The 21,967-nt window shown below is 39.7% G+C and overlaps 2 protein-coding genes across 4 annotated transcripts in view; one reads left to right on the plus strand and one right to left on the minus strand.

Annotated features, from left to right (window-relative positions):
• Nucleotides 1-11,729, minus strand: part of LOC112996530 (ADP-ribosyl cyclase/cyclic ADP-ribose hydrolase 2-like) — a 28,815-nt gene extending 17,086 nt beyond the window's left edge. For all 3 annotated transcript variants that reach the window (XM_064511412.1, XM_026122059.2, XM_026122058.2), the window contains exons 1-8: nucleotides 11,320-11,729; nucleotides 7,384-7,513; nucleotides 5,749-5,884; nucleotides 5,181-5,263; nucleotides 4,495-4,571; nucleotides 3,287-3,379; nucleotides 1,122-1,208; nucleotides 573-632 (exon numbers count right to left, since the gene is read on the minus strand). In XM_064511412.1, coding sequence (XP_064367482.1) covers nucleotides 573-632; nucleotides 1,122-1,208; nucleotides 3,287-3,379; nucleotides 4,495-4,571; nucleotides 5,181-5,263; nucleotides 5,749-5,884; nucleotides 7,384-7,513; nucleotides 11,320-11,486 — 833 coding nt within the window. In that variant the 5' untranslated portion in view covers nucleotides 11,487-11,729. The remainder of the gene's footprint in view (nucleotides 1-572; nucleotides 633-1,121; nucleotides 1,209-3,286; nucleotides 3,380-4,494; nucleotides 4,572-5,180; nucleotides 5,264-5,748; nucleotides 5,885-7,383; nucleotides 7,514-11,319) is intronic.
• Nucleotides 11,730-15,558: 3,829 nt separating this feature from the next.
• FBXL5 (F-box and leucine rich repeat protein 5) overlaps nucleotides 15,559-21,967 on the plus strand; it is a 36,271-nt gene continuing 29,862 nt past the window's right edge. Inside the window, exon 1 of the mRNA XM_064511416.1 lies at nucleotides 15,559-15,741. Coding sequence (XP_064367486.1) covers nucleotides 15,598-15,741 — 144 coding nt within the window. The 5' untranslated portion in view covers nucleotides 15,559-15,597. The remainder of the gene's footprint in view (nucleotides 15,742-21,967) is intronic.

Genomic DNA, 21,967 nt, shown 5'->3' on the forward strand with positions numbered 1-21,967 from the left:
TGGATACAATCTACATTCTTTGTAGATGGCCTACTGGCAAGTATCTTAAATATATATTAATTAAATATATATTAATAAATACATTAAAATACAGAAATTGCATTTTCAAACAAAATGGAGAACAAGAAAAAACTTCCTCAAGATTTAGAACAGAAAGTTCCAGTAGCTGGAGACATGTCATTATAGATCTGTTGTCATTTGACCTACCATTTCATTATTCATGGAAGAATATGAATGAAATCATTTTTGAGTTTGTAATAGATTTTGCATCAGAACAGTGATAGTTACAAGCTTCATTCATACCAGCAGTAATATACTGTGTGATTGTGTGATCAGTGAGAACTGATTAACACCTAATTTTGAACAGCAGGTACTCATAGATAACTATGCCCAGTTTGTAAATAGAAATTGTTTACTCAACACACAGTAAATAATAGATTCAAAAATACTGTGTATTGCTTGTTGATGACACACGATAGATGATACAAGTGGAATCTGTTGAATTGTTGACTTGTGCATTATTCACATGGTTCTAGTGACACTGAGGATGGATCGAACTTTTTTTTACTTACGATGAAAAAGCACACTTAGAATGATCGGGATGATCCACACAGAGTAAGAATATTACAGACCTGTGAAGAGATTATTTTATTTAGCATCTTTCAGTTAGAAAACTGAGGAAAACAAAAGAAGAAATGAAACAGACTCAACAGTATTATCACGTCTAAAGCCTCCATTTAATGATATTTATCTTAGAATCTACTGTGAATAATTAGAGCAATTGTAAGTAATTCTGCAGACATTCAACAGCATTTTTAACTGTTGTTTAGATTTTTGATCCAAATAAAGATTTACAGTGAAGTGGAATGAATGATGCCATCTCCTGTGTCTGACACTAGGTAAGTACAATGTGGCACTTAATTATACAATTAGATGTAGTGTTTTGCTCAACTCATGGCTAAAATGTAAGCCTGAAAAATGGGAGACCACCCCTCCAAGATAGCAGTTTCTTAGTGAAGACACAGCATTAATAGCACTCAAATACTGGAAAGTAAGAAATCATTTAAAATAGATGAGGTACTCCTGCAAATACACCGTATTTATGAAGGGTTTTCACTTACTTATAATTGTCAGTGCACGTGACATTGTGACCAAGGTTTTTCAATCTGTTTTCTAAAATCTCTACAGTATGAATTCCACAGGAATCTCTACAAAAAAGGATTTTAATGTTATTGCAAGCCTTTTATTATCTCATTGTTTCCTTTCACTGAACTTGAAGGAATTAGTAAATTGCCATTACTTTGCCCCTTCTATATTCATTAACACCTATAGAAAACTGTATGTTGCTTTTTATAATACTTCATTTGCTTACAGTTGTGTTAAATTTTATATTCAGTTTGCAGAGATTGGAATATTGGCTCCAGCCTATATAGCATTTGCAGATTCTACTAACCAAGATTACCATTTTTAAGATTTCATTACAGAAACAGGAAAAGAACTAAATAATTCTGTGAAATAATAAATAAAACTTCCATTTGTAACATTCTTGGGCAGTTATTTAGACAGTGCTAAAGTTGATGCTAACTGTCTTTATGGAATAAGCTGATTATAATGAATTGAAATTATTTTTCTTGATGGGCGCTTGTCCTACTTTCTTGAATACAGAACAATGCAAATACACATGGAGACAGAAAAGAACAGAAACAATGCTAAATGCAGCTTTTGTGTCTAGCACTATTTTTTTTTTATTTGTAGCCTAATTAGCAAAGAAAGCTTGCCATAGTACGGACCCTATTCAGACCTCTAAGACTTGCACCAATACCAAGTTTTAAAGCCAGTGTTACTCACCTATTGGTCAGTAAGTACTAATGGCTCTAAAGAAATAACATGGATGTCAACAAAACCATTGTATAAAGCAATAAAAAAAAATACAGATTTTCCCATGCCTCCAGACAAGCACAAACTGAAAGATAAATTAACATTCAAAGCTTGTCTTAATTTTTCTTTGTAATAACAGTAACCTTTGCAAAGGTGAGCTATACATATATTTTTTTTCTCAAAAGAGTACGATTCTTTGACTTAAAAAGAAAGGCTGAGAAACAGTAATCTGAAACATGCTCGTACTTGCTTTTCTTCTCATGGACTCCATAGTGCTAAGGTAAAAAAGGTCTGGGTTGGCCATGCCAAACATCAGTCAAAGAGGAGCAGCAGAGGGTAAAAAGGAGATAGGAAAGAGAAGAGATGAGGTATGAAAGAGAAATGGCACAAAATGAATTGATGCGACTAGAAAATGTGAGTAGCAAGAACAGAAGCCTTATGCTCCTAAGAATCCAGATGGCACCAAGGATTTAGCCACCAATGGTGGATATGGTGACATCTGGGTCTCTTTCTCTGGTCCCTTTCTGTCACGGAAGTTTTAAGACCAATGAAGAGCCACAGTTTGCTACATTCAAATGCAGAGACTCCGCAGATGATTGGGGTAAAACTTACTTCCTCTACTCCTCTACCTCCTGATTCATCTACCATATATTTGTACAGATTGCCACAAAAGTTATAATAAATAGACTATTTAATTCTTCATTTATTCAGTCTAAATCATGCCTAATGTCTGGCCTAACAATGTTGGGGTAACTTCAGAGTCCATTTTCCACTATGTTTCTGGCTAAAACTTGGTCTTTGGTTATTTATCAGTGACCTATTCTGTTTGGACTAATCTGTTTGTTTTTTTTCTTTGCTGTATGTGAATATTGCATGTTATGGCTTTTCAAGTAATTTTCAACAATTAAATTAACGGCAGGATTAGACATGTTAAAGCCTACTCTTTGCTGTTGGGTTGATTTTAAGTACTGAGAGAAGAGGAGCCCTCTTGTGGCATTTCACTGATTCTGCTAATTTCCAGAATTGTCAAGACAGGTAACATTGAAAAGAATGCATTAGACAAGGCAAAAGAAATATTTCTTATGTCAGGATTTATTCTGAAATTCACATTGGTCCTTTTCTTAGTGAAACTGTACATGCTTTATCCTCACTTAAGGTCTGAATTCCACACACATATATCTCCAGCTAAGTGGATTCCAGACCTAATATGTAATGTATTTTTATTTTGTCTAATTCTGGTATTTATATATTCTTTGGGAATGGCAGAATTGTGCCTTCTGCGTTATGAAAGCATCTAAAATATTTTCAGTTTTACTACTATGTAAAAATAATCAAAGAGAAAACTAAGGTGAAATTTTAAAGACAAGTTCAAAAAGGACAAATGATTTTTTTGGAAGATAAAACTTACCTATCAGGTCCTTCAAGATCATCTACAACCCAGATGACAACTTCTGAGATTTTGTCTTTCTGGAGATTAGGTATTTCAAAGTCTGCAAAAAAACTGATTCAAGAAACAAATAGTTACAACTATAAAGAACGTGAAAAAAATATTTTCAGTAATGAGGACTCCGATACTGCAGTAGGACAAGGGCTTGTTTAATTTCACTATGTATCTTCTGATCACCAGATTTAACACAGAGTAGGAAAAAAATCTGATTCACAGATGTAACCTGTATCCGTGTACAGAGACGGGCCCTTCGGGGGAAGGAGGTAAGTAGGCAGTAGGTATTTTGGAACAGAGGTAGCTCTGATGAACTTTTCTCTTCCCTCCCATCTGGTGATAAAATGACCTTTTCAGTGATTATTTTCAGTCATCAGCAAGCAAACAGGAGCAGGATCTGTTTGATTTTTTTTTTTAAGTATTTTTTTGATCTGCTTGGATAAGAGTTGCTGAGGTAAGGAAAGATGTGAATACTCTCATCAAAGGTAGGTAGTCACTACAGCCACATATTCCATAATAATTCTTAAGGGTAGGGAGTCACTTTTAAATAAATCTTAAACATAAATTTAGATGAACTGCTGCATAGCAATACACTTGTAAATCAGGGAAAATACATTAGTCCTTAAATTAAGGAGAGAATAAGGAGAAAAAGGAGCTAATCCTTGCTCTTATCTTTCTTATTGAGCTTTTTTGCTCTCTCAGACCAGAACAAATTTCAAGATACCTCTTGGACATGGAGAAATAACAGGACTAAAAGCTTTGCCAATGGAACATACGTTGCTCCTAGACCTAACAGAGGCTATAACTCCTGTAATAATGTCCTCTCCTAGGGGAGATCCCTGAATAGAAATTTGGTAACGGTCATCTTCTTGAGGACAGAAAAAAGTATTTTGCCATAGTATGAGAGCTGACTTGAAGAAGGCTTTCAAAGACCATTTATTTTACTTTGCACAGCAGTTTGTAAAATGCCTACAGGAGTCAGAGCACTGTTTTCATCCATTTCATGTTAATTCCTACAGATGAAGATACTCCCCACAGCTCTTGATAGACCTTGATGCAACAGGCACTTTCAGTTACAGACTTCCACTGCTTTGTTCTGCAAAAGACCCAAACAACCAGTTCACCTTTTTCTCAGGCATCAGACTTTGAACACATTATTAATTTAGTTTTCTTACCCTTTGACTGGATAAGCTCCTCCTTCTGCAGAACCATTCAATAGGACATGTATCACCCCAGAACTGTGCTGTGCATACTGCAATACATAACAAATTTTTTTTCAGAACTCATCTTACAGATTGTACACATGATTTGGTATCATACTGCATGCAATGATGGCCAAGGAGAGAATTCTACCAAGGAGGATGTCAGAATCAGGAAAATAATATCAAACTCACACCCTAGCTGGTCATTGCAATAGAGAGGACAAGAACTAAATGGCCAGTTTTTTAATTCAGTGTATCATCTTAGACCTATAAATAGCCTCTTCAGGACAGAAATAAAGCAATTTAGCACTTTGTGTTGGGCTTGCTCTGTGAATAGAGGGTTTCTACCATGGCTGTCAAATGTTTTAAGTACTCAGACCACTTAGAACCTGTCTTCCTTAGAAAATTATAGTGCTTAGTGTGCTTAATATAAGCATAATACATGTCATCAAACATAGATTTCTAACACATTAGCTAGATAAGATGAAAGTTAGGTTCCCCTTGCGAAAGCGGAATCTTGTCTACGAAAGCATGTCTGTACCAGAGGAAATAATCTAGTGTAGTTATAGCCTTAAATTTCTTTTGATCCAGCAATGCTCTTTTGAACCACCAAGGACATACTCATTAAGGCACAAAATGTGCATTAATGCACTATTTACAGTCATTGAGGCCATCCGCCAGAAAGACTCCACTGCATTGTTTTCACATTCTTCCGTGGTAGGGCAGGAATCATAGTCCAGTCCTGAAGGAAGACATGTGATATGTACTATTAAAGATATGGTAAGAGTAGTAAAAAGTGACCTTAGAAAGCAATTATTTATATTCCTGCATTACTCACTGAACATACCTAATGGTCTGACATAATATAGAAATGTCACAGTTGTATCTTTTCTATCATTTACCAACCGTTGCAGTTTACATAGACAGTGACATTCTGTGGACTGAATAATTTGGCTGAAATGGCTCTAACTACATCTGGGACAAAGAGAGCTCCAGGTTCAGAGGACTGAGAAGGAGGCTTATCTTCTGTGTAGTGTTATTTAGGTTTTGCCACATGCCTCCTGACTGCAATGTTAAATATTCACACAGAAAAGCAGCAAATGAGACAGTGAAGCTACCTCTGATTTTTCATGGGGTAAGAGCAGAATTAGCTCCTCTGGAACACAGCAGTCAGCATCTGTTAACGGTTTCACAGACAGATGTTTAATATATCAGTCATTGTCTTACCAGTGCTGTTTGCCTGACCACACCAGTTCAGCAAATCTCCAAAGAAGCCAAACAGAGTATCAGCCAAGGACATGTAGCGACGAGTTTTATCAGCAAATCTACTGACTAGCAGCTGATTATTTTCCCAGAAGAGAGACTAAATAAATAAAGGAAAACAAAATAGTGAAGAAATGAACCATCATTTGGGTGTGAACAATGAGATTATGGGATGCTGAAAACATTTTAAAATACGTTTTTTTATTTCCTTAAAAATCAAACCATATAAATAATCAGAGATGTTATGTATCGCTTTATAGGAACAAAGTTAGTTCTTACAGAGGGGTAAATTCTGACCAGTAGAGGTTTGAGGGGCATTTACACCATGCTGGGCATGGACACAGACCTGTGTGAAATATAATTAGGCCGAGCTTTGCCTTGCTCAGCAGACAGATTTAGAAAAAAGGAGAAATAAAAAGGAAGACGTATTTATAAGCCAGATATATCTAACGAAATTCTATCACACTGCTATGTTAGCTCATTGTGTGAAAAAAGAATCATGTTATCTAGCTGTTATTCCTATGTTTACAAAACCCTTTCATGAATGAAGCAATGTTGACAGGAGTATTTGTTGGTTTAGCTTGTATCATTTAGACATAAGGAATAACTGCACTAGCAGAAAAACACCTTTGAAGTACAAACTATCCGACAAGGCTGAAGAATACACTCTGATGTATACCGGATACTACGGCAGAAAGTATTTTTTGCAGTTTCACAGCTCTTCAACTGCCAGAGACTGGCATCAAACACTGACTGTTTTCTAGCATAGAACAACACCCTATCTCATTTCTGCGTATGCTTGTAACAGAGTATAAGACGATGCCCTGAGACTTGGCATGTGAGGAGTGGAAGGAAAAGAGGGAAGCAGACACAATCTTTGCAGGCAGAGCGCTTCAGGAAAAGCAACAATGGACGTTTAGGAAAAAATGGGGCCTTTGTAATGTGGAAAGGGAGTCAGAGAGATAAGGAAGGCACAGAAATTCCCAGCACAGAGGAAGTGTGTATCTGCAGGGTTTTTACTACAAAGGGAGAGAGGAAGTGGCAATGCACACAGAACCACTACCAAGGTGGGGCTGCTAGGACAGAAGAAAGAAGAAAGAAAGGACACGCAGAGCCTCTGGGGAAAGAACAGCTATGGGGAACAGGGACTCCTGCGTGGAGGAAGGGAGTCCAAAGGGAGTGCAGAGGGACACACGAGCCCTGGAGTAAGCAGTAAGCTTGGCCAGCTGGTGGGCTTCTGGAAGGCAAGGTCTGCAAAGCCGGTGCCAGGAACACTGTGAATCACTCACTGCTTTCCCTCTCAGTTTACTTATTTTTCTTCAAATCTGGAGGACTCAAGCCTTCTGATGTCTAGAAATTTCTCTTACAGTTGCAGAATTGGTGGGATGGACTGCTGAGAAGTTACTGCATCAAATAAATGCAGACAAACAAACTGAAAAATGCCCTCAAGCTTGAGCTTAGTTTGTAAACTACAGACGGGCTAAAAATAATGAATCATCAGTGAGCCACAGAATGACATTTTGTCAATTTTGAACTACTGTATCTTGGAAAAGCTAGGGAATGTCACAGGACCGTTAATGTAACATGAATAATCAGTACCTTATTAGGTGGAATTGTGTGCAGTGACAGGTTAATAAATAATTCATAGTCTGTAGGTAGAATGTTGCAAGGATCCTTCTTAATAAAAGCATTTTTAAAAGCTTCCCATAACGCTGAACAATTCTTCTCACTGTAATCATTGAAAGAAACAAAAAGACAGAATGTTTTCTCAAAGCAGAGCAAGAAAGTGATTTGTTCCCAACGTCCTCCAATCCCAAAATTAAAAGCCCCACAAGGTTAAGGCAGAAAATTGAAGCCAGGCTGGTAGAAACTTCACAACCCATGAAGAGCATATAGGACTTTACTTTTCCTTACTCCTTACAGCAGTGCCTATCCAAAGAGAGTAAGAAGAACTAGAAATGAAAATATTAGGATTTACACTGTGGAATTAGAAATATATAGTAATCCAGCAAAAATCTTAGAAGGTACAGTATTTGTAGCAAGATATGCTATCCAGCATTCTAGAAACACTAAAAAAAATAGCTTTCCTAAAAATTTGTGAGATCTAAAAAGTCATTCCAATTAAAGTGTGGCTAAACGGTCAAAGCTATTGGAATGCAAAATTACTATTAAAACATCAGATTCAAGAGCAGGAGGAGTTATTAAATTTTTTTATGGTAGAATAATGGTACTGACGAAGAAATGTCTCCAGCATAAACAGGCCCTAGCCCTAGAATGGCCCTAGAACAAGTACAGTGGCTGTGTGGGATGTGTACTGTTACTGTGCAGTAGCTGTTAGGACTCAACATTTAAACTTAAACTGCTCATGAAGGGGGGCTTGAAAAAAGATGCAAGGTTGTGCACTAGGGGGGATTAAATAGTTCCCTTCTGCTGGCTCTGCCTTGGGGACAATAACCTCCTGCAGAAAGCCAGGACAGGCCATTTAGGGACAGAAGTGTCTTAAATCTCTGGATTTGCAGGAGCTCATCTGTCAAAGCTCTGAGTCTGCCTGGAGTAATTAAAAAGCGAATTGCTACTTTTGCCGCTTTCCCACAGTACCTTCCCCGCATACGCTGTGACAATGTCTATGCTGGGACTCTGCAGAATAGAATAATGTATTTTATGTGTATAAAGCATTCCTAATGTGAACAGCTGTAATTGCAAAGCTGCACCTTGAGCAGTAAGTTCCTGTAAGTAAACCAAACTTTGCCATTTGCATGTTTTGCTCATATAATGTCATTCATATACAGCAGGCTTTCTGCAGGTGCTTCTCATGAGACTCTTTAAAGAGCTCCTTTGAGGTGCTGAATGACCCAGATTCTTTAAAGGACCCCTTACCATGAGTTAAACAACACTCATGCATGAAACAGACCACAGAATTTCTCACAGTAATCTCTGATCAGGCTTCCAGTATGTACTTCAACAACAACGTAGCTCAAAAAACAAAAAGCATCTTGATTTCAAAATCCTCAGTGAGGCAATATGACCCTTGATCAATGGTTCCAATGTTCAAATATCCTCACTTGGTAAGAGGATTGGCACCTGATTTCTAATTTCGAGTTGTAAAACTTTAGCTTCTGATCACTGGATATATTTATGTCTCTTTCTGCTAATGAAATGTCTACTGTAAGCACTCTTTCATGTTAGTACTTGTAAGTTATGATCAAGTGAACTCTCAACATCTTTCTTGACAGTTGAATCCAGCAGTAATTGTCTGGTTAATTCACTTACTGTGTTTTTTCATTCATGTCTTTTCATCTCATGCTTGAACAGCCTGCAAATCAAAAGGATTATTCTGCTCTGTAACTCTAAATATCTTAGCTGGCAAAAATACTTTCGAAACTACAGGGTGGGGAAGGACTGTAGTTCAGGACAATTCCTTCTAGTCTTAACAGATATCAGTAAGTCACATCAGGTTTATTTCACAGTACTCAGTTAAAAGAAATTACATTTTGAAAACTTACATTATATCCTACCAACAAAAAAATATGGGGGAAAAGCACTATAGCAATGTTTATGTTTGTGTAATATAGCATACTTGTATTATAAAATTTCAGATATGGTTTTCATTTAAATCTCTCACTTCTACATGACTATAATATTTTATAAAATATTTTTGACCGCAATTTTTGATGTTTTGTCTTAATGTGAAGGATTTCTTTCCTCGTTTCTATCAGATCGTTTCTAATGTTCTAGATGTTCTAATGTTTCTATAACTATTTTTATATTATATACTTTTTTAATAAATATTTGTAGCTATGCCAAAAGGTAAAGATGTGCTATTCTAGCTTCTTTTCTATTAACAAAATATATTTTTAATTATTCTATTTGCAAATAAATTCACAAGCAAAACCTATCCAGGTTGCTATGTCTCTGTAATATTTAGCTTGGGGGGCAATTAAGAAATAGACAATGAACAGAAAGGTTTACATGAAATTAGAGTATGTTTTGCACCTGTGCAATATGAAGTTTCCATTTTGTTTAGGTTACAGTATTTGCTGATAGACATAAGAGAAAAACACATAAAATGAAATGAGTTGTGCATCTGTTCTTTTTATAATGCTGTTTTGGCCCCTAATTCAGGAAAGCAGTGCTAATGTCCAGCTTTGCTTCATGCTATTCCGAGATTCTGATGAATGTCTTCAGACTTTTCGATTTTAAAATTATGCTGTGAAGTCACAGAAATTAGACCACAAGGCTTTTGTAAACATGCCATATAAAAACACTTTCAATAATATTGTGTTTACATTTTAAGAAGTCCAAATCAGTAAATGATAAAGTTGACATTTCCACAATAGCCATCCTTTATGTTGCACATTTTAGATTATTTTTGGATTATTAGTTATGTTCTGCTTCAAATATAAATAAAATTACATCCATTAACTGTAATGGTAACTCTACCTATCTGAAGCACACTGCAAGATCAGACTTCATAAACCCAAATGATTTAAGTTTTCATAGTTGATATTGTAGGTCTGTGGTTAGTTTTCCTATGGTTTATATGTAGGTCTTACATAGGTCTATAGCTAAAGTTTTCTGATGCCTTCCACTATGAAGTGTTTAAATTTGCCAAGTGCGAACTGTTTAGGTAAAATTTCAGTACCGTGTATTTGACTGAGGATGATTTTTCATGGGCCAACTTCAAGCAAAATGGTTCAGCTATGTTAAGAAAGTTACTAGGAAGAAACACGTTTCTTTTTTTCTCTCTGTAAAAAGTCATAAACCTGCTTTCATGAGAAGTCCTTGTATCTTCCTGTTCTGCAGCAGGAACTGAAAATGGGAGGTTGAGGCAAGGTGGCGACACTTGCTGTTATAATGCAAAAGAATCTGACTTTGTTTAAGGCTGCAGTCCTGTGCTGCAGGAACCAAGCTAGGCCCCCTCTGCAAATACTGCTTCAAGCTCTCAGGAAAAATTCTGGTGTCAGGATAAAGGGCTGAATTCAAGAATGTCTTCTCAGTATTCCCCTTTTTACCAAAGCCCAAACAATGCAAGAAAAATGGAAAACCTGGTCATCTTACCAAAGTGCGTGACTTGCCGCCCAGTATTGTCTAATTAATGTAGACAATGAAAGCTTACAGCTACTACTTCAGCAGCGCCTGCTTTCTCAGGGAGATGAGCTAAACAGACTCTTTCAGGAGCACAGAATAGCTAAAAAGTGTGGCCCTCTTAAGTGACCTGACGAAGTCAAATTGGTCTTCCCAGGAGCGCTGAACTTACTGTAATTGTGTAGTAGATTTGGTACATTAGAAATACCATTCCCACAATTTTTGCGCACTCTTTTCCATGTAGAACCCTGTAATACTAGGGGAAAAATGTGAAATAAAAAAGTTGAAGCATTAAAAGTCTTGCCTTATTTATGCTACTGTTATCATAATTTAGATTTATTGTTCCCAGACAAGCACGTTGGTTTCAGTAGGACAATTCTCATGGCCAGGAGTGAAATATCAGGCTTTTACATAACATAAAAACTAATTCAGATACAAGCAAGAACTTACCCAACAGAAGGATTCACAATTATAGTGTACTCATAACACCTTCCAATGACAATGCTTTCCAGGTTTTGTGTTGTACCTTCACCTTTCCATTTCTTTCCTTGCCCTTCAGAAAAGCTTTTCATAAACAGAAGAGAGACAAGTAAGAGAGACAAAAAAAGGCTGTTCATTATGAATTCTTGACAACCCAAATTCTAAAAAAAAAAGAATAAAAAGGAGAGTTAAATGATAAAATTTAAATGGAAAACAGAAGGTTTAACATGTAATATTTTCATACAGGTAGCAGCTCTGTACAAAAATGACAAAGTTACACAGAAATGTAAACTTTGCTGGGGAATGTAATCTGTTTCCTGGATTGCAGCACAAGGATACATCACTTCCTTAAATCTAAATGCTCTCAGCTTCAGAAAAACACAATTTAAAGATCAGGAGGTTGCCACCTGGTGATAACTAGGCAGAATTACAACATACTTTTGTAAAAGAAAAAACGCTTACCACTTCAGTACTATTTACAATGCGTTAGGTTTGCTGAACACTCATTGCAATGTTATATGCTAAAACATTGCAAATGCTTGCAAGCAACATGCTTTAAAGAAGTTTCATTTAATTTTTAAAAAAAGGGCTACACTTTTCACATATATTTCTCTAATGGCTGAAAAAATTGCTGAAATATGTATCAAGACGAAAATGAAATATACGAGCAAAGTATTTATTCATAAAAAGCCAGATTTTCAAGTTATCTTGTATCACAGATATGGGTAATATTAGTCAACCCTTCTATTTTTTCCCCTGGATACTGACAGCAAAATTTTGGTGTAATGATACATGTTTTAAACTCTTCTTAGTGAACAAAACTGTCTTGCAAACAGGAATAAATCATAATGAGAACCAAAAGGATTAAGATATACTTCCTGTGTATTGAAGAAATCTCTTCAACTTCCACTTACATTTATTCTCTCTTCAACTTCTCCTCACTAAGTACTTTTTTACATCATCAAATGGGATAAATTAATCCAGTCTTCATTGTAAATTTTCTGTTGTATACACCGCTGGAAATACAGCTAAACTACTTTTTTTCTCCTTTTCTAAACTTCTCTTTTCAGCCTGAACATAATTTGTCTATGGACTCACATTTCTAAGAAATGTGCTGGTTCTTTTTCTTGTATTAGATAGTCCCCATGCTGCAGTGAATACATACATCTTTATCAACTATGTCTTTATTTATATAGTGTTATGCTGATATGGATGCACTAGTACTCAGCTGATTTTGCTGTAGGCAGAATCTTGCTAATTGTTGAGTAAATTGCTGATGATGGATTTCTTCTAGAAATGTGATATAAGGATAACAAATTGATTTGTTATCTGCAGCATATTTTAGGAGAGCCAGAGTTAACCTGAAATAGATGTGCAATGTTGTGTTTGATATACTCGAGACACATCAAATGCTGTACTTCATTTTGGTTACTTTTGTGATGCTTTTTCTCCATATTTCTTTTGTGACATCTCTGAAACATGGCCATGCTGATAGGGGACCAGCACGTTAGCCAAATGGTTTCAAGTTTACTGCTTCAGGTTCGGGCTTAGAGACCTACAAGCATCCACGGAACTCAGTGAATGTTTTTTGTTATCAACTTCACTGCAGTCAAGTTTTGCCCAGTAACTTCAGGACTAAGAGAAACTACACGCATCACTGATGTGATGTTCCATATAGAACGGGACAGAAATTTTCACTGATTTTGGCATCAAGACAAAAATGCCTGCCTAAAATATACAGTATACGTTAGGACAACATAAAGAAAAAGAAGAGTTTTGGAATGGCTTTTCTACAAGGACACACCAGATTTGGACTCACCAGCTCTGGAAAGATGTGGATGCTGCTCAGTGGTGTTCTGCAAGAAGACATGATGTGTCACATCATTCCAGAGGGAATGGAAATGTATCCAACAGCTGCTGGGATCCCCATCTCAAGCCCTATCGAGCTTCCTTTCCTCAGTGGCCACTTTTAGAAACACAGCATTGGGCTAGATGGGTCTCTGATCTGACTCAGTACAGCCATTTTTAATATATGTTCTTACTCAATTTTGATTTAAATATTTTGTGTGATGGCTAATCTACCACATCCTCAGGGAAATTGTTCCAACAGTTGGATAGCCTTATGGTTTAAACATCATACCTTAGCTCTGGTCTGAACTTGTCTACCTTCAGCTTCTAGTCATTAGATCTCATGATGCCTTTTTCTGCTATGTTAATTAACAATCTACTCTCAGAAATAGTTTCTCCATGTAATTTCTTGTAGAACATGACCAAGTCTCCTCTAAAACTTGTCTATGAAAGATTCAATTTTTTAATTGCATTATTAGGCACTTACTCTTGTAGTACTGTACTTCAGTGCCATGACTGGCTGTCCATCTCACCTCCCAAGCTTTGGCAGTTCATGCTGGACGTAGATCACTGTCCCTAGCTGTCTGTCTGTCTCTCCTACAAGAGGTTACTGCCCATGAAGCAGAGTCAACAAAGCCAGTAGTGTATCTGCTCTGGGGATACTTCAGTTCACAAACTGCATATTAACTCGAACTACCATCAAATTCAGCATGTTTATATTCTGAAGCCTCGGTGGATGAGGAACAGACATGCTTTCTCTTGTTATTTCTACAAGATGGGAGTGGTAACTTCCAGCAGAAAAAGGGAGTAACAGGTGACAGAATTAATCTCCTATATTACTCAGGCATGGACTGCTGGCAGAATAACCCCAGTTCTGTATGACTTCATGCTTTATGCTGAGAAACATGACTTAAATTTGCCTGTATTAACAAGCTCTTCAGTAAGCAAGAGGCTTAACCAAACATTGTTTCTTGGGGGTTTGCATCTCTGGTCCGTAAGTCCTACCTACAGCAATAACTCAATCTCTCCCACTTGTCTGCTGTGATGTACTCACTGTGCAAGAAATGGTGGTTACTGGGGCTACTACAGAGCCAGAACTGTCTGTATTGGTCAAGCAGTAAATGCAACCACATGCTGGCTGGCCAGCGGTATCATACCTGTGTTTTGCCTTCTTTTCCCTCTCATATATAGCCGCTAATTTTCCCAAGAGTTGCACGAATGTAATCATCTTTAAGATTTGTAAACCTTTGTCAAATATGATTAAATAGGCCAACAGGTTGAAAAGTTTCCGGAAGGAAGAAAGGGTGGATGGAAAAGGAAACACCCAACACTGCAATTGCTCAAGCCTCCTTTCCTTAGATAAAGGGATAAAAAGATTGCTGTGTACTGTATAATCTAGATAACTTTGATCATATGGTGCATTCCTCTCAATTCATTATCCACTAGCAATACTAGGAATAACTTCATATTTTATTCCAAAGCGTTACCATGTTGAGGAGCACTGTACTAAAAATAAGCACTGTGGGCCTTTGCTCAAAGTATTTCCATCTGCCTATAATTAATTTTTTTACATCTGTAAACTCACCAGCTTTTAATCTATTTTATATAGCTTGACTTTTGTACAGTGACAGTTTTCAGTCAGAAACTTCTGCTGCATTTATTTTATCTCTGACCACTTTAGGGGAGGAGACAATTTACTACATGTCGACATATTGGTTGACAGAGTTACTGCTCCATTTTGTTAAGCTAATGTGTAATCTCAGTGCTGCTACAGACTCCTACGTCTGTGGAAACGTTCTGGCAGTGGATGAGCACCAAAGGGCAGCATTCCTGCTCCCTCTGTCTTGGACGTGAAACAGGAAGCGCTTGGCTGGCACCGCGGGACACCGGCCATGCCGTGGGTGGCAGCCGGCCCCCCACCCCGGCCGGGGAGCCGCTCCGGGGCTCGCCGCTCGCACCGCACAGGGCTTGGCGAGGCTGGGCCCCGGCACCGCTCGCCGCACGCAGCGGCCGCCTCGCAGCCCCTGCAGCGGAGCGCGGCTGCCTCCCGCCAGGCCAGGGGACGGGCCCGGGCCCCTCGGCCTGCAGCCGCCGGGGGCCGCCCCGACACGCTCCCTCGCTCCCGCCTGCCCGGGGGCCTGGGATCCGGCCTCCCGCCGCCCACGCTCGGCGGGCAGGAGCTGGGCGCGGCGGCGGGCCGGCGGCGAAGGCTGGCCAGCGCTCACACGGCGCCGCGGCCCCTCCGCCCCCACGGCGGCCTTGGAGGCCGCCGCGGGCTGGCCTGGCGCAGCGCGCATGCGCGCGGCGGGACGCCGGGAGGTGCTCGCGGGGCGGCCCCGGTCACGTGGCGCCCGGGCTGGCGGGGCGCCATGCGCGCCGTGCCGCGCATGCGCAGCGCGGATGTTGCCGCCGCCGTTGGCGCCGCCACTGCCGGCCGCGGCGAGGCTCTATGGGGAGAACATGGCTCCCTTCCCCGAGGAGGTGGACGTCTTCTCGGCGCCGCACTGGCGGATGAAGCAGCTCGTGGGGCTCTACTGCGACAAGGTAGTGGGCCGCGCCGCCGCCGCCCCGCGCCGCCCCGCCCGAGGCGCGAGGGGGGATTGAGCGAGTGCGCAGCTGTCAGCGCGGCCGCGGCTCCCGCCGCTGCCGCGGGGCGCCCGGGCCGCCGCAGCCGCCTTCCGCGCCCTATCCGCGCCCGCCGCGCCTTCCTCGCTGGGGCTGCCCGGCGCCCGCCCGGGGTGCGTGGCGGCCCCGGCGGGGTCTGTGGCCTTGCCCACGGGGCAGCCTCCGCCCCCCCAGGCCCGCGCCGGCCCCGCTGCTTCCCCGCCGGGCTGGGAGCGGGGCCGGCGCCCGCCCCAGTGCCTCTTCCTGGAGGTGGGGCCGCGGGCGCTGCCCCCGCCGGGCAGAGCGGGGCCCTGCGGGGGAGCCCCAGCCCCGGCGGGCGGGGGGCCGGGGCGCAGGTGGGGGGCGGGAGTAAGCAAGCCCCTGTTTGGTTGTTTTTTCGTTTTTTTCTATAAATTGACCGGTGCCGGGCAGCACCGCCAGACACCGGCGGCGCGCAGTGTGCTCGCTGAGGATCTGCAAGGGGCAGCGTTTGTTTGCGTTTTAAAGTCCGGTGTTTAATTGGTGACTACCCGAAGGGTACGCTGAGAAAGTTTTTTAAAATTATTTTATTTTTTAAATAATGTTGTGCTTTGTCAAAAATAACTTACATTCTTGCATCAGGGCAGTTAGTAATCCGGACCGATGTGTCACCTGAAAGGCAAACTCCACTGCAGTGCCTGCAGGCAGAGCAGAAGAGTTTCGGGGAAATAAAGCCAGCACTCAAACTGAAAGAAGTAGTGCCTCCCGCCTGTGGGCACTAACGGCAGCTGGGGAACCAGAGTAGTTTTAACAAGCGCCTCAAAGAGCGTGAGTTACATGAGAGACAGCATAGCAGCTTACTGCTGCCAACAGGGTCGGGGAGTCCCCACTTCTCCTGTTCCCCAGTGCCTGGTGCCCCCCAGCCCCATTTTTGTGAGCCTGCTTGAATTGGGCAGAGAAAATGAGGGGAAGGAAAAGGTGACGCTGTTACCATTTAGCAGTGTCTGACAAGCTCTAGCTGACTTCAGTGACTTCACTGTGACTCTTTTGCAAGTGTGTTTGCAGTCAAGTTACTTTTTAAGGTGTAGCTGCATGAAAATTTTTGATATCTTTACGAGAGAAGATATTACAGAAAGGGGAGCAAACACCTGGAAAAGGCTGTGACTTTTTTCTTTTTTTCCCCCTAGCAATAGTGCTAACATACTGTTGACAGTAGTTGAACAAGTTTTGTGTGAACCTCCAGATCTTCTACTTATTTGCTACTGCTCTTGGTTTTTTTGTGCTTGAGATGCATTTCTGTCACTCTTACTGAACCTCCCACAAAGTTTTCACCAAACTTAGAAAATTTGATTAAAACTATCCAATCTGCTATGAGCATACTCTCTTGTTTTTTGAAATGTTATACAAGAGTTTAACTTTTTCTTTTAAACAAGCGTAACCATGAATGAATGCTTGGGGTTTTATTTATGTAAGTAGAGAGGATTTATGATACTTAATCATACATCCTTTAGCCCTGCTTCAGAGTTTGGAGTTTGTGCCTGGCCCATGACCTTTGTATTTGAATCATGATAGCTTTGTATTGGAAAAAATTATCTGAGCTCTCCAGCTTTTGTGATTAAGATGCTGTAGTTAGCTAAGACTGTATTTCTGCTTACATGGCAATTACGATCTGTGAAGCTATGCTCTTTATAAATTTAGTGAATCCTTGAGGAGTCTTTCATTTTAACTACATGGTACCTGCTGTTCCTCATGTTCCCTATATGTTGTAATATAGCTGCTATCTGTTAGTGCCTGGTCTTACTAAATTCCACCAGTTCTTAGTGGGGGTGAAACTGGTGTGTCTGTGCTTTTCAGGGAATTGACTATAAGGTTATGGATGAGTAAAACGTGCAGGTACTTCAGTGATGCTTTAGGACTGAGAGAGAGAGTTTATATTGTTCTTCCAAGACTTATTATGAGACAGAAGAGTAAATCAGAAGTTTAAGATGTTTGACTACATCAAGAAAGTTGCTGCACTTTTAAACTGTTGCTATCAAAGATCTTACCATACTTTTTTTTGTGTACTCGAATGGCATTTTTTGGTGCTTTGTACACAGTGCCTTGGACTTGCATAATAACAATAACTAAAGTTTAATTTTGTAAGAAACCTCACAAAGTTATCTATCTATTGCCTAGTCTGATGATAAGTAGGTTCTTAATTCTCTGAGGATGTACCCCTCTAGGTGGTGGAGTGCTAGATCAGACAGTCTTTGTAGTTAAAAATTTTTTTTTCCTAATGTCTGACATCATCTTTTCTCCAAATAGAGCTGATTCCGTTTTCCTATCTCTAGTGAATCGTTGTTTGTTTTCAGAAAAGTCTTGTGCGTGTTTGCAAGTTGTGGCTGTGTCCTCCATCTTAGTCATCTGTTTTCTGGACTGAGCAGACTGATTCTTTTAACTTTACCACATGGGTCCTGCTTTCTGTACCTCTCCGTGTTCTTGTTGCTTTTGTCAGACTCCTAAACTGCAGTTTTGTGACAGTTTGAGCCATTTAACTGCTGCTGTTGTGATCGTAGGCTCTTTCTTGCTCCCATAGCAGGTTAAGTGACTCACAAAGGCTCTAATTGGCAGAGATTTTTTTTTTTTTTTTTTGGAAGTGGGGGTAGTTCTTCTGCTTATTTAGTGTTGCCAGCAAGCACTGGTCAGATGAGTGCTGAAGCCAATGGGAGCCAGAGGGTGGGACTGTGACAGCCCAGCAACTAGGTTGGCTTAAGCTGCTGTGAAGCCTCAGCCTAATTTTGTCTAGATTTTCTTGAAATCTGTTGTGCAAAACTTGACGCTGTTGATGTTGAGTAGAGCTGATGCGTTTTGGATTTGTTATTCTGCAGTCTTTATCTTATTTATTTATTTTATTTTTAACAGCACCATATTCATTTTATGCTTCGCTGTAACCCCATGCCTATCTGTGTGCTGTTTTTGGCAGTGCTCAAAATCTTCCTTTCATATTTGTGCATTTGACTTCTTCTGTCCTAATGTAGTACTCTGCACTTGTCCAAAATCCACATGTCAGTGTTCAGTAGAGAGCACTTCTGTTGTTGGTACGTTTGAGATTGTCATTCACAAGTGACATTACCAACTATCCCTCTTTTCAAATGATGGCTGAAAGTATCACATCTGTCCTGAAGCAGGACAGGTTCCCAACAATCATCTATTAAAAATCCTGGTTTGATTTGGTTGGAAACATAGCTACTGTTTGAGAACACTGTTTGCAAATGCTTGAGCTATTGTATGATTTCTTGTAGACTGTATTAGCTTGTTGAAAGAACGTAAAGCAAAGCATTATTTAAAACCTTACAGAAATCAAGATGTGTAACATGCATCTTCTTCCTCTTAAGTAGTTTGGTTATCTTATGAAGAGGAAGTCAGATTCTTTTTTCTGAACAAATCCATGCTGGCTGATTTGTTTCTTCATTAGCTTCAAGATCAGGGCTACTCCAATGGCAGACTCTGGTCTAGGTACACACCTTGATTACAACTTTGTCTGAGCCTTAGCCAGTTTTGAGCTGCTTCTGGTATTGCTGTGTGTGATTTCAAATGTCCTGTGATTTCTTACCATCTTGTGGAGTTATTGCAGCCGAAGAGCATGTTTTCTAATTGAAAGATTACCTTCAGGCCTTCCTGAGTAGAAAATGATAAATTACCTGGCCAGTCTGGACTGTTGTGAGGAAAGGAATAGGAAAAATAACCATACTCTAAATGCTGTAGTGCTATCTCAGTAGTTGATTGATAACTTTGCGAGACAGAAGGACATGAGAACAAGTTAATGTGAGACTTCATACTATGACTGAATCTAACTGCTAGCTGCTTCTGGAAGGGTTAATTGTTGATGAAACTGTCTGTGCTTGTCTGGCCCCTTGATGAGCAGGCGAGTTCATCTTGTTCACTGAAGCAAAAGAAAATTCAGTAAAACTGGCTCACTGAGAGGTCAAACAAGCTCCAGAACCAGGGTGAGGGTGTGGGAGGAGGGAACAGGACTAATGATTTCAGTACTAAACAGCAGTTTTAATAGCTCATCTTTACTGTGGAATCTCATTCTTAGGTGTTTGATTGAAAGCATCGAAGGTCTTCCTTGTATTTGCCTGACTTCAGTCTTCTGGGATCTTGCCTTTCTCCAAAAGGTCTCAGCACTTATTTCTAATGGTGCAGTAATTACTCTGGCTAGTTCTTTCAGGAAATTCGAATCAATTTCATCATGTGCTGCTGACTTGAATACATTGAACTTGTATAAATATTTAACTAGTATTTTTCGATTCTAGTCTGTAATTCTGATTCCATGTTAAAAACTAATTGCCATAAATATTTTGTTCTAATTACCTTTCTTATGAGCTCTAAAGCAAGTAAGACATTTAGTTTTGCTGTTGTCATCTTTCTGTCTCTCCTGTTAAATAGTGGAGTTAGTGACACTTTTTTTTCTCTTACCTAACTATTTATGGACTTTTCTTGCTGTTTTTTTATGTCCTCTGTTAATTGTGACTGACCTTGAATCCTTCTCGTTTGAAGTCTAAATGCTGTTCTGTTTTACTTCCCTTAGCCATGCTGTCTTGTTTATTTTTGAAGGTTCTTTTTAAAACTTCCATACAGCTAAAAAAGTTCTTCTCTTCATTCCTTAATAATAGCTGCTTAGTAGCACATATTTCTCCTTCACCCTTCTATCCATTTCTGTAGCCTTTTATTGTGTTTCAGTCATTTCTCTACCTTGCAAACTTCGGGGTGTGCTGAAGAGAATGAATTGTTTTTATATGTTAAATTTGTGATATTCTTACAGTAAGGGTATCACAGATTAGCTGTTTTAGGAATGTAAAAATGTTCCTGAAGGAAGCCGAAATGCTACTGGAAACCCTTGTTCAGGGAATTAGATGACCACATTATGACTACCTTTTTTTTTTTTTTTTTTGTGCTTTCACACTTACCTATGTTTAGAATGAGAAAAAGGCTACCTAGGATGTTCAGTGTTAATAAGTCTGCAAACGAAGAGCTACGCTATCAAGTGCCTTGGCTTTCTTCCGGTCTTCTAGATGGAAGAAAATTAAGCCTCCTCATAATTCACCATTCCAGTCACTATCCGTGTTAGCATCCAGAGGCAGGTGAATCCATTTGCTGTCTGTGCCTCTGACTATTTCATTAGAGACTCTACCAGTCCTCTTTCATCTTAACTTCTAAATGCTGGATAGTTCAGTAACTTTTTACCATGCCTACTGGGAAATAACAGCTTTGATCTCATTTTTCTTGCGGAAGAATATTTTGAAGATGAATCTGAAAGTGACAGTATACTTAATGCATTCATTTGCTTTAAATATCTATATCTAAAGCCAAGTGACAAAGGAGGTCTGAAATAAGGGACAATAGTGATGAAATGTTTGGAGTTTAAGTGAGGCTCTTCACAGACCTGCGTAACAGTTTTACTCCGTTTTCAGGACACTCCTAGTTGCTTTTGCCACCTCAAGCTTTCCCTTTCTGTTATTTGTCTAGCAAAAAAACTTATTTTTTCCTATTAGATGCTTCTCCATTTTTCTCTCTATTGTTTACCTTTATAAGAAAATACCTTCAGGTTTTCCTTGTGCCACACAGTAGCATACTTTTTTTGGGGTAATTGCTCAGCACCAAATTATGCCCTCTGGTTCTTTTTTTACAATTAAAAAGAAAAAAAAGCTTTTTTGTTCATGCTCAGCATGTAGCTCTGATGTTTTTGTCCTCTCTTTCCGCTTGCTCTGGAGAGCAGTAATAACCCAATGAACACCTTTGCCCTTCTCTGCTTCAAGCAACAGCCATTTTTCTACTCTTTTCTGTTCTGCAGTGCAAAAATAATAGAAGCCAATGCTTTCTAAAAAACTAGACTGTAAATAATGTGTATCAGTGTTTATACAGGTATTATGCAATTATCCTAGAATATGCTTTATAATCTCTGAAGTAACTGACTAAATGGAGCTTAGGCTGTAATTTTTGAGAAACTTCTTGCTTTTCATTTATTTTTGCAGTTAATATTGCTCAAAATGGATTAAGCAAGCGTGGATTTTCCCGGTGTCCACTTCTGATTGTGATAGGAGATCGCTGTCAGAATGGTGTAGAGAGGCAAAGGCATTTTTGCAATGTCTGTGCTGTGTTACTGCAGCGGTAGCGTGAAGAGAAGCCTCCGAGCTGCTTTTGTTTC

Source organism: Dromaius novaehollandiae, chromosome 4 (assembly GCF_036370855.1).
Source record: "Dromaius novaehollandiae isolate bDroNov1 chromosome 4, bDroNov1.hap1, whole genome shotgun sequence".
Taxonomy (NCBI): Eukaryota; Metazoa; Chordata; class Aves; order Casuariiformes; family Dromaiidae; genus Dromaius; species Dromaius novaehollandiae.